This window comes from Bolinopsis microptera, chromosome 10, assembly GCF_026151205.1.
Source record: "Bolinopsis microptera isolate Bmic1 chromosome 10, MBARI_Bmic_1.0, whole genome shotgun sequence".
NCBI classification, from domain to species: Eukaryota; Metazoa; Ctenophora; class Tentaculata; order Lobata; family Bolinopsidae; genus Bolinopsis; species Bolinopsis microptera.
The window spans coordinates 17,095,555-17,108,919 of record NC_087081.1 but is presented as its reverse complement, the minus strand read 5'-3'; the positions used below and the strand labels follow the sequence as shown (position 1 = coordinate 17,108,919).

Below are 13,365 nucleotides of genomic sequence, written 5' to 3'. Positions count from 1 at the left end.
TTAAAAAGGAGCTCTCACGTGTCGACACTTATAAAACTTAATCACGATAACCGTGTTGTTTGGCACCAAGTTATGTATCTAAAAGATACAGTTGTCATGGTAACAGTTGTCATGTTTACTAGAGGGCTACAGACACATCTTGTTATAGAATTATGGAGCATAACATCTTAATATATTATTTAGGTTACTTTTTAAATTTAACAACAACTATTAAATAAAAAAGAAAATGAGATAAAAGTTTAATATTACTATAATAATAGCAAATAACTTACTTAATCCTACAATTGCTGGAGCGTGGTTTCTCATTTTCTCGGGACATCCAGCCACACAATAATAACAGTCACCAAGTGTGGATATCTTAGTGCAGCCAGCCTCTGTTGTCTGCGGGTTATAGAGGGGAGATTATAGTGGGTATAGTAGAGGGGGGAGGTTGGGAGGGGGTGGGGAAGTGTGGATATCTTAGTGCAGCCAGCCTCTGTTGTCTGCAGGTTATAGAGGGGAGATTATAGTGGGTATAGTAGAGGGGTGGTGGAGGGGGAGGAGGGAGGGGGAGGGGGAGGGGGAGGGGGAGGGGGAGGTGGAGGGGGAGGGGGAGGGGGAGGGGGAGGGGGAGGTGGAGGGGGAGGGGGAGGGGGAGGGGGAGGGGGAGGGGGAGGGGGAGGGGGGAGGGGGAGGGGGAGGGGGGAGGGGGAGGGGGAGGGGGTGGAGTGTTGAGGGGGAGGGGGAGGGGGAGGGGGGGGTAGGGGGGTCAGCGGAGAGTGGAGACTGAAGAGACTATAACAGTTATTTGAGATAGCTCTACCAATTATTTACATAATAACGTTATGAACTCTGTGTTTTACATAATATCAGTCATGTGAAGGTTCAATGATTTGTACTGTCCACAGTAAGAACAACGCCCAAATCTAGGGCGTAAGTTAGTTTTGATAATTGGAGCTGCTATTTATACCTTCACAGACGTATGACGTAATCCTATGACGTAATACTATGACGTATCATGACTCAGATAAAATAGTAAATACTCATACTTATTCTATTTCTTACTTCTTTGGCTACATCCCAACAGTTTATTTAAAGGATATGTATTTTAAGCTATGTGGTCTAAGCGTGTACATTGGAATCCTTTCCGTGCCAAGAAGCCATACACCCTCTATATTAGTTTTACTTGTAGTTGTATTATTTTATAACAGGAAAATAAAACAGCTTACTTTCTAGTGGTGAGGGAAACTTAGTACTTACTGCTTAGTATCCGGCAGAATTTGAGCAACTACTATTTAATTGTTGAGCGATAAAAATAGTGACAAGTATTTGGTGAGGAATACTGACTGTTAGTGTTATTATGTGTTATGTGTTATGTGTATTACACTAACAGACTTATGTGTACTACACACTGACAGACTAAAGTAGAGCTAGTCTGACGGACTAGAGTAGAGCTAGTCTGACGGACTAGAGTAGAGCTAGTCTGACGGACTAGAGTAGAGCTAGTCTGACGGACTAGAGTAGAGCTAGTCTGACGGACTAGAGTAGAGCTAGTCTGACAGACACTACCTCAGAGCAATAATCACGTGTGATCTGGTTCACTTCACCTTATCTAGTGTCTACAACCTCTCAGTACACTTATTTTAGATCATGCTCTGCACAAAGCGTTACAGCGTTACAGCGTTACAGCGTTACAGCGTTACAGCGTTACAGGTACTAATACTAACGTAACCTCTCGGATTAGATAGTCTAAACGTAAAGTTTTGGTGGATCTAAATATGTAGTATTAGAGTATTAGTTAGTAATAATGCTGCATATTAATTTGGTAAACTCTGACTCTGTCTGTTAAAGTGAGGTATGTACATTATCCGAACTATTTCTGGAGATTTGTTAAGATGTATTCCGATCTATATATATACACTATACACGTGTATAAAGTAGAGCATTTGAAAACACTGTGAGGAGCTAGTTATGAGTGGTATATCTTACAATCCTAATCTGCTAATCAGTGCTGGCAATCACACTGCTAATGAGAAACAGGGATTCTCACCACAACTCCTCCTAGTTTATGTACGTGTTCAACTACTTCTATTCCGCATTCTACGTGTTCAAGAGAGGATTTTAAACAACTTTCACAAGTCAGGATAACCAGTGTTAATTCAATAATTGGAAATTTAAACCCAAACAGTTAGGTTAGGCAGAAGCAGCAGCTTGTTCTAGAGCAGGGACTAAAGAAGCTGAAGCAGGAGCATTTTGTTCTAGAGCGGGGACTTAAGGAGCTGGTTCAGGAGCGGGGACCACAGTTTTGAAGGTGGAGATGGGTTCGCTGGTCCAGAAGCTCGGGTGAGGTATTGAAGGACGGTTGGACAGGATGACCGGAGACCAATGAGCGTTGCAGGGGTCTAAGTGTCCCTTAACCGTGCCTTAAGTGTCCTCTAAGTGTCTCTTAAGACACTTAAGTGTCCATCAGCAGATTACCTAATTGCCATAATATAATGATGAAGGTTGAAGAACAATGCTCTGTGAGGACTAGAAATTCAAATTCCATCCCAATGAAGTTTTATTAATAATTCCAGACAAATGCTCTTGTCATCACTAACACTGGAGGTATAGGATAGCTCACCTCCTTCTCATTTCCATTGTCAGAAGAGTTTAAAGGTCTTTTAATATTAAAGATAGACCAAACGAGTTAGGTTTAAAATGTACTTTTAAACTCATAAATACATTTATATTCGCTTGGCGCGTTGACAACGTACTCTTCACGAAAATTAATCAAATTAGTCCTGGATTTTAAATTCTTTGCATAAATTCTTCACTCGCATTAAAAATGACCTAACCAAGAATATCAAGCTTTCAAATCGAACTAAACCATGAAGTTAGTTTGGTAAACTGAAATAAATTCCACTGAATCAAGGATCCAAGTAGTGGCACTGTGCACCATCAATCTGTCACGTGACGTCACACTCTCCCTCACGTGACGTCACACTCTCCCTCACGTGACGTCACACTCTCCCTCACGTGACGTCACACTCTCCCTCACTGAATCAAGGATCCAAGTAGTGACACTGACACTGTGCACAATCAATTAAAAACATACGAATTGTTTATATTTTCTTGTTTTATTTGTGAATGCTTTATTGCTGAAACCGTCCACCTCACTTGCATTACTTTAACGTATCTATTAATCTTATTTAACAAACCATTTAACACATTTAACAAAATATTAAAATATTAAATGTACACAACATGTGATTCAGAATGTGGGAGATTACCAATCTGTCACGTGACGTCACACTCTCCCTCACGTGACGTCACACTCTCCCTCACGTGACGTCACACTCTCCCTCACGTGACGTCACACTCTCCCTCACGTGACGTCACATTTAACACATTTAACAAGATATTAAAATATTAAATGTACATAACAGGTGATTCTGAATGCTGGAACTTACCAATCTGTCGAAACTATCACAGATAGTATTCAGCATAGATACTATCTCAATAGCACTGCGTGTGCTACTCATCTTGGTAAACCCCACTATATCAGCAAATAGAATGCTCACGTTGTTCAGGTAGTGCATCACCATCGGGCGGAATGGTACTCTGAGGTGATTACTAATTAGTTAGTTAATTAATTAATTGATTACTTAATGAAGTGACGATATCAGATGACTAAAGGATTGAAAAAAGGAAATCAGATAATTTTAAAGAAGAAACGGTACAAATTTGACTGAATTTAAACAATTAACGTACTCTTGAAATTGAGACTGGGTCTGTTCCATCTTAACAAGTTTGCTCCCAATACTGCTCGGCATTACGGAGTATATTATTCGCTCTTTCAGTTTTCTTTCTCTTCGCAGTTTCTCTTTTGCCATCGCCAACTTTGTTATATTGTATATCAGACACTCGCTGTGAGCCTGCAGACAATTCAATTGTTAGATTAGAGTACTGAGACATTATGACAACAGCCCCCCCCCCCTCCAGGATTATGAGAACAGCTCCCCCCCCCCCTCCAGGATTATGAGAACAGCTCCCCCTCCAGGATTATGAGAACAGCTCCCCCTCCAGGATGATGATAACAGCCCCCCCCTCCAGGATGATGATAACAGCCCCCCCTCCAGGATTATGAGAACAGCCCCCCCCTCCAGGATTATGAGAACAGCCCCCCCCTCCAGGATTATGAGAACAGCTCCCCCTCCAGGATGATGATAACAGCTCCCCCTCCAGGACTATGATAACAGCTCCCCCTCCAGGATTATGAGGACAGCTCCCCCTCCAGGATTATGATAACAGCTCCCCCTCCAGGATGATGATAACAGCTCCCCCTCCAGGACTATAAGAACAGCTCTCCCTCCAGGATTATGAGGACAGCTCCCCCTCCAGGACTATAAGAACAGCTCCCCCTCCAGGATTATGAGGACAGCTCCCCCTCCAGGACTATAAGAACAGCTCCCCCTCCAGGATTATGAGGACAGCTCCCCCTCCAGGATTATGAGGACAGCTCCCCCTCCAGGATTATGATAACAGCTCCCCCTCCAGGATTATGAGGACAGCTCCCCCTCCAGGATTATGAGGACAGCTCCCCCTCCAGGACTATAAGAACAGCTCCCCCTCCAGGACTATAAGAACAGCTCCCCCTCCAGGACTATAAGAACAGCTCCCCCTCCAGGACTATAAGAACAGCTCCCCCTCCAGGACTATAAGAACAGCTCCTCCTCCAGGATTATGATAACAGCTCCTCCTCCAGGATTATGAGAAGGTTTTATTCGCCAGAAAGTCAGATCTAATATGTTGGCTCCTGTATGATGTTTTAGATATAGTTTTTGTTCACGATCCAGTCATATTTTAGCAGCCAAATTATTTCACGCGTGATCGTGATTTCTACAATGAAAATATTTGGTGGATTCGTGTAGTGTTATTGAGTCTCATGATTTGATAGTTCTTTTATTCAAATTTCTGATTGTTTCTGAATAGACTCAGTGAAGACAGATTCTAATGGAAATAAATATCTGAATAACGTATCGACATTTCTACGTCATACTGATATTCTCAATTAATGTAATAGATTTGTAGTGTTGTAATTAGTTTTAAACTAATTACAACACTACAAATCTATTACATCGATAGGTTATTTCATTGTTATTTGAATAAAAGAACAATGAAAATATTGAGAAACTAATGACATTCCTTTTTGCAGCATTTATCCAGTTTCTCATAGGGAAACACTTTAATTTAACTTTTTTAGTAGGAATTCTTCCAACGTAAGAAATTATACTATATAATGTGTAACAAAGGATTATTTGGAAGTTTTAACAGAACAGAATATGAACAAATTAAGCGTTAAGTAAATATTAGAAAGAAATAACCACTATAACTTTATCAATAGCTAACTTCTAAAATAATATCTGACACAATCACAGTTTCGAAATGAACATGTCTATTATATATATTAACTAAGTTTACATTTCTCTCGCTTTACCAGAAATGACCCGACAGTTCCCTTTTAAAGTCTACTTCAGAAGCTAAAGTAGCTAAAACACCACGTGATGCCCAAATAAGGAGGTAACTTCTCACAGAAACTGAACTACTGAGGTTATCTCCATCCCTAACGGATATACCATAGAGGTCTGTGTATCAGAGTCCACTAGCTCTGTGTAGCTAGGTAACTCTGTCCGGGTCTGAGTGTGACTGGTCTGTGATATGATGTGGGTCTGGGTTTCCTTACAGTCAGAGGACATCTCGCCAGTAGTAGTAGTGAGGTAGGTCTGAGATTCTTTGTTCGACATTTTGAGACGAATTCCTTTTTTCCAGGTTAAATCACAAGTTAAAGAACAAGTTAAATCACAACTGAGAATAAAGAATGACAAAAACAAAGTGTCGTATAAACGATCATATGATAAACTATGCAAGTCATGACTCATGAGACTTATATCGCCATGTAGAACATTGCCAATAACAGTCTCGTGACGAACAAGATTAATAAAATGAGGTAATTAGTTTAAATTATTCACAACAGCTGAAATTAATGCTTGCTGACCAGTTTTAACGTTTAAGACATAATGCTTATACGATGTTTTGTAAAACGTCGTATTTTTTAAAAGAAAAAGAAGAAACAAAGTAACTTATTTTTTGGATTTGTTTCCTCATTCTTAGTTTGATGAAATTGTTAAGCGAAACCACTCTCTCCCTCACGTGACGTCACAATCTCCCTCATGTGAAGTCACACTCTCCCTCACGTGACGTCACACTCTCCCTCACGCAACGTCACACTCTCCCTCACGTGACGTCACACTCTCCCTCAAGTGACGTCACACTCTCCCTCACGTGACGTCACACTCTTCCTCAAGTGACGTCACACTCTCCCTCAAGTGACGTCACACTCTCCCTCACGTGACGTCACAAACTCCCTCACGTGACGTCACACTCTCCCTCACGCAACGTCACAATCTCCCTCACGTGATGTCACACACTGACCTGGTATTGCTGCGTGATATAGAGCCCAAGTGTGTGTGACAGGACTTGCAGAATAATCCTCGTAATAATTGTACTCATATCGTCTGATTTAATCTCACGCTCACTTGGCACTAACATGTAACACAGCTGAAATTATTTTAGATTATCGGTATCTTAGTTTTACTGTATCTGGTTTATACTTTATATAGTATAAAGTATATAAATATCAGTGATAAATCAGTTATTTCCAGCTGAAGACGAGCAACAAATGTTTTTAAAAGTTTCTACAAACTATCGTATCATTTTAATGAATGATATTGTTAATTGGGCCCGCCACCGATAGATCAGTCATGATACTGAATGTAAGTATGAGGCGTATAGTCCTATTATACTAGAACAGTTATTATTTATTTAATCTATTAAATGTTTTAGATGGAGTTGGTGTAAGACGTAAGTGAGTCTGGGGGTAGAACTATTACCTGTAATAGTGGGGGATATTACCTGTAATAGTGGGGGATATTACCTGTAATAGTGGGGGTAGAACTATTACCTGTAATAGTGGGGGGGGTATTACCTGTAATAGTGGGGGGTGGGGTATTACCTGTAATAGTGGGGGGGGTATTACCTGTAATAGTGGGGGGGGGGGGGTATTACCTGTAATAGTGGGGGGGTATTACCTGTAATAGTGGGGGATATTACCTGTAATAGTGGGGGGGGGGGGGGTGGGGTATTACCTGTAATAGTGGGGGTAGAACTATTACCTGTAATAGTGGGGGGTGGGGTATTACCTGTAATAGTGGGGGGGGGGTATTACCTGTAATAGTGGGGGGGTATTACCTGTAATAGTGGGGGTAGAACTATTACCTGTAATAGTGGGGGGTGGGGTATTACCTGTAATAGTGGGGGGGGGGGGTATTACCTGTAATAGTGGGGGGGGGGGGATTCTAATGGAAATAAATATCTGAATAACGTATCGACATTTCTACGTCATACTGATATTCTCAATTAATGTAATAGATTTGTAGTGTTGTAATTAGTTTTAAACTAATTACAACACTACAAATCTATTACATCGATAGGTTATTTCATTGTTATTTGAATAAAAGAACAATGAAAATATTGAGAAACTAATGACATTCCTTTTTGCAGCATTTATCCAGTTTCTCATAGGGAAACACTTTAATTTAACTTTTTTAGTAGGAATTCTTCCAACGTAAGAAATTATACTATATAATGTGTAACAAAGGATTATTTGGAAGTTTTAACAGAACAGAATATGAACAAATTAAGCGTTAAGTAAATATTAGAAAGAAATAACCACTATAACTTTATCAATAGCTAACTTCTAAAATAATATCTGACACAATCACAGTTTCGAAATGAACATGTCTATTATATATATTAACTAAGTTTACATTTCTCTCGCTTTACCAGAAATGACCCGACAGTTCCCTTTTAAAGTCTACTTCAGAAGCTAAAGTAGCTAAAACACCACGTGATGCCCAAATAAGGAGGTAACTTCTCACAGAAACTGAACTACTGAGGTTATCTCCATCCCTAACGGATATACCATAGAGGTCTGTGTATCAGAGTCCACTAGCTCTGTGTAGCTAGGTAACTCTGTCCGGGTCTGAGTGTGACTGGTCTGTGATATGATGTGGGTCTGGGTTTCCTTACAGTCAGAGGACATCTCGCCAGTAGTAGTAGTGAGGTAGGTCTGAGATTCTTTGTTCGACATTTTGAGACGAATTCCTTTTTTCCAGGTTAAATCACAAGTTAAAGAACAAGTTAAATCACAACTGAGAATAAAGAATGACAAAAACAAAGTGTCGTATAAACGATCATATGATAAACTATGCAAGTCATGACTCATGAGACTTATATCGCCATGTAGAACATTGCCAATAACAGTCTCGTGACGAACAAGATTAATAAAATGAGGTAATTAGTTTAAATTATTCACAACAGCTGAAATTAATGCTTGCTGACCAGTTTTAACGTTTAAGACATAATGCTTATACGATGTTTTGTAAAACGTCGTATTTTTTAAAAGAAAAAGAAGAAACAAAGTAACTTATTTTTTGGATTTGTTTCCTCATTCTTAGTTTGATGAAATTGTTAAGCGAAACCACTCTCTCCCTCACGTGACGTCACAATCTCCCTCATGTGAAGTCACACTCTCCCTCACGTGACGTCACACTCTCCCTCACGCAACGTCACACTCTCCCTCACGTGACGTCACACTCTCCCTCAAGTGACGTCACACTCTCCCTCACGTGACGTCACACTCTTCCTCAAGTGACGTCACACTCTCCCTCAAGTGACGTCACACTCTCCCTCACGTGACGTCACAAACTCCCTCACGTGACGTCACACTCTCCCTCACGCAACGTCACAATCTCCCTCACGTGATGTCACACACTGACCTGGTATTGCTGCGTGATATAGAGCCCAAGTGTGTGTGACAGGACTTGCAGAATAATCCTCGTAATAATTGTACTCATATCGTCTGATTTAATCTCACGCTCACTTGGCACTAACATGTAACACAGCTGAAATTATTTTAGATTATCGGTATCTTAGTTTTACTGTATCTGGTTTATACTTTATATAGTATAAAGTATATAAATATCAGTGATAAATCAGTTATTTCCAGCTGAAGACGAGCAACAAATGTTTTTAAAAGTTTCTACAAACTATCGTATCATTTTAATGAATGATATTGTTAATTGGGCCCGCCACCGATAGATCAGTCATGATACTGAATGTAAGTATGAGCGTATAGTCCTATTATACTAGAACAGTTTTATTTAATCTATTAAATGTTTTAGATGGAGTTGGTGTAAGACGTAAGTGAGTCTGGGGGTAGAACTATTACCTGTAATAGTGGGGGATATTACCTGTAATAGTGGGGGATATTACCTGTAATAGTGGGGGTAGAACTATTACCTGTAATAGTGGGGGGGGTATTACCTGTAATAGTGGGGGGTGGGGTATTACCTGTAATAGTGGGGGGGGTATTACCTGTAATAGTGGGGGGGGGGGGGGTATTACCTGTAATAGTGGGGGGGTATTACCTGTAATAGTGGGGGATATTACCTGTAATAGTGGGGGGGGGGGGTGGGGTATTACCTGTAATAGTGGGGGTAGAACTATTACCTGTAATAGTGGGGGGTGGGGTATTACCTGTAATAGTGGGGGGGGGGGTATTACCTGTAATAGTGGGGGGGTATTACCTGTAATAGTGGGGGTAGAACTATTACCTGTAATAGTGGGGGGTGGGGTATTACCTGTAATAGTGGGGGGGGGGTATTACCTGTAATAGTGGGGGGGGGGGTATTACCTGTAATATGTATATCTCCAGAACTTGTACCACTTACCCATGCTTTTAGTATTATGGTCTCTTAAAGAAAACCCTCGCCCAAGGTAATGCCTCATGATGTCGATTCTTTTTATGTTCATTGCTGCACGTATTGTACTATTTGTAAAAGTTTCTAATAAAATCAAATCATGTGTATTACAGGTAAAAGTGTCCAATAATTTCCTTCTCTGTGATCATTATTAGCACCTGATGTACTAACCTCGAATAAGATGGTGTAGGAAACAGCTATAACCACTGTAGCGGTACTGGGCAACGGCAGGACTGTGTACAGTAATACTAACACCTGTAATCAACATATTTAATATACATATTTAATTGGTTTTTATTAAACTTTTAAACTTTTAAATAATCGCATATATATTAGGTTTAATCGTTATGTTAATGTGTAAAAGTGAGCTCGTCAGGTTATATTAATTACCGTGGTGCAAGAAGCGTAGAGAGTTGGTTCAGTGTAACTTCTCCTTACGGCGAACTGTGAGAGGGAGGCAACACACAGCACACACGCATACACCACTGTTATAGTCACCTGAAATTTATTTTATTATTTCACTTCATCAAGAAGATCGTTTTCATATTACTACAAATATATTAATGCTGATGAGTAAAGTTGTAATCTACCTCTGCAACGAATACAGGTCTTGTCTCTTTCGTAGACATGCGGCGTATAACAATATTTGAGCAGAAATAATTCAGTAATATTACTAAATATATGAGCATGGCTTTCTCACAGAACTTTCTTCTCTAATGGACAAATATTCAATAGTGATCTGCGGTACAGACATGCAAATTTTAATCTTCAAATGAAAGCACCAAAATAGCTGTCAGCGGCCCAATTTCTGGTATATTTTTGATTAATCCACACTCAGATCACGGATACGCCAATTCATCAGTAAGTTTGATTAGGTCGACAAGATTACCATTCACTACACACGACTAGAGATATCAGGTCCATTTACCAGCTTCATCTAGGTGCAACTGCAGAAGTGACCTAGATAGAACATTTGTGGAGTGGTAATGTAGAAAATAAGACAACATTGGAGAGGGTGAGAGTTAAGAACCTGGTGCTTGTGGTAGACTTTAAAGTGGGTGATAGTAAGGATAGCTGTTGTAACCAGAGCCAGGAGGATCACAATACCAAGACAGGCTGCTTCTCTCTGCTTCACCATCAGGCTTATAAACACTACCTGGGTATAATGTAAGTGGAACACGGATAAACAGTTTATCGGCAATAGATTTGTTATAAATGTCATAATAGTTTTGATGTGCATTAATTGATTAATGAAAATTACACTGCACAGAATGATAATATTTAAACACACCACATTGCACAGGATGACGTATTTTAATCCTTCCTTGAAGGTGCTGAGTAGGAAGAAGTTCAGCACATCCCGACATCTCTTACTTGCAGTGACCCTGCTGTAATTGATACGAGCAGAGCTCTCCTGCTTTTTCAGATCGTGTGTCAGATACTGTGACACCTGGGGCACATTTATTATGGTATACTAAAAACTGGAATAAATGCATTATTTCGTTGTTATTACTGAACAGATACAGGGAGATGTAGTCTGTACTAGGACTTCAACTCCCTGGGGAAAGGGGGTTTGAATTTCAAATTCATTTTTTAAGGCTTGTTACCATGGTGCACAAAATATTTCTAACGAAATTCCTGAGATTGTTGCCACTTAGCAATTTAGTAGCCGAAACATGATTTTTTGCCATGATTCTACATATTAACCTTCAATATTTTTGTGTGCATATTTTGACCATAAGCAGTTAATAAAGAAATGCTCCTCAAACACGGAAGGTGCTTGAAACATATAAAATTGTACAATTCTGAATCAAACCTCTTCATCTACACTGATTCCTTTTTCAAGCTGCTTAAAGAAGTTGTTCTGTACCCCATTGCGAGGCTTTGCTCCGTCTTCTCCGAATATTGAGCATTGTTTCAGCTCAATTCGGAACTCTCCTTTGTCTTTATTTTCAACATTTTCATATCCGTTTGAGTGTGGTATGGAAGATGATAGAGTAGACCACCATTTCATTCTTAGGGCAATAGTCGATTTATTCATGGTTGTTCAAAATTTCATTCTGCAAGACACTGATAACAATTAATCTTTATTATTAGATTCTGCTACACTATTGCTCACAAAAAAGTGGGGTAGTCATTACACCAGCTAAAATTTCATATGGACACGTATGATAAGGGCGTCACTCTGCAATATCTTCAATGGTTGTTTATAAAGACAAAAACCTGAGGTCCGCAGTTAATAAAGGGTGTAGGGATCAGTGATGTAACGGAAGGCCCCGCCGACACCCCTGTGCAGGGGGGGGGGGCGCAATCTTAGGGGGGCGCCAAATCGTCGTTTGAATGTGGGACAATTTCGAAAAACTTAACTACGGTGCTAGCAAAACACACTTTTTTAGAGATTTTACCGGCGTATCCTCTAAAATCATCTAATTTGTTCAATTTTAGGTAGGGGCGCCAAAAGGGGAGGGGGCAGCAGGGGGTGCCTACAGGCAACGTTACACCACTGGTAGGAATTAATAAGGTTAATGTTAAATTTTTTATCGTTTTCTTCTGAAGGCTACCATATGGAAATTTACAAATAAGTCACCTCAATCTTTAATAGTTTATTAAATATCAGTTTAAAAATAGATATATATCATTTTATCTGGTTCTAATAATGGTTTATCTGGTCTTATTAATGGTTTGACCGAGTACGGCTCAGACTTGTTCAAAGTGAGCAGATCTGGTCTTAATCTTGTATCATCCAACAGATGTTGTAAGAGTATGGCAAAGATTAGGAATCTCCAAAGTTCATTTCTTCCAGAGCGAGTTATTCCTTACTGGAACAAACTCCCTCCAGATGTTAAGAACTCGGTGAATGTTTTAAGTTTTAAGATTAAATTAGAAGGGTTTAAGAAAGATATGATTTCTAAGGATATTTCTAATGATTCACAATTTTGGAATGTTTCAAATGAAGTATTAGGGAGAATTGAAGCCTGAAGGACCTAGTTATGTTAGTAATAAAGAGACCACCCTTTTGTGGCAAAAAAGCGTTTTATAAATCTTTATTCCACTGGGAAGTATGAATAGGGTTATATCTTTTGGGGATGCTTTTTTTGAATTTATATGAAATTTTTTAATAAAGTTGTAGTTAATAATTTATTAATTTTGGTGGTAAGATATTTATATTTTGCCATATAGTGATTTGATACTTTTTAGACATGTGTGATGATGTTATGTCATAATTTTTACTTTACTTACTTTACTTCACTTTAATGTACCGTTACAATAATGACTTCAACATATAATCTTTTAACACAATATATGAAAGCAAGTCAATTAATTCATGTTATGGTTTTTAAATTTCTATAATTTGCCTACTGTATTATCATACACTACAAAAGTGCAGGCGAGTAATAACATTTACGCATCTTCATGAAGCATGAAGATAGCTTTGTCACACCAATAAGATAAGTAAACATATACGAATTACCTGGCAGCGCACGCCAATCCCTGTGCACGGTTCTTTTACTAGCTTCCAGTA

The 13,365-nt window shown here is 39.4% G+C and overlaps 1 protein-coding gene across 1 annotated transcript in view; it reads right to left on the bottom strand.

Annotated features, from left to right (window-relative positions):
• The window catches only part of LOC134821680 (adenylate cyclase type 9-like), a 37,472-nt gene extending 25,616 nt beyond the window's left edge, over nt 1-11,856 (bottom strand). Inside the window, exons 1-10 of the mRNA XM_063832385.1 lie at nt 11,659-11,856; nt 11,134-11,292; nt 10,873-10,998; nt 10,233-10,340; nt 10,014-10,097; nt 8,853-8,984; nt 6,454-6,579; nt 3,733-3,896; nt 3,432-3,582; nt 273-381 (exon numbers count right to left, since the gene is read on the bottom strand). Of these exons, the coding sequence (XP_063688455.1) occupies nt 273-381; nt 3,432-3,582; nt 3,733-3,896; nt 6,454-6,579; nt 8,853-8,984; nt 10,014-10,097; nt 10,233-10,340; nt 10,873-10,998; nt 11,134-11,292; nt 11,659-11,856 (1,357 nt within the window). The remainder of the gene's footprint in view (nt 1-272; nt 382-3,431; nt 3,583-3,732; nt 3,897-6,453; nt 6,580-8,852; nt 8,985-10,013; nt 10,098-10,232; nt 10,341-10,872; nt 10,999-11,133; nt 11,293-11,658) is intronic.
• Nucleotides 11,857-13,365: the final 1,509 nt, after the last annotated feature.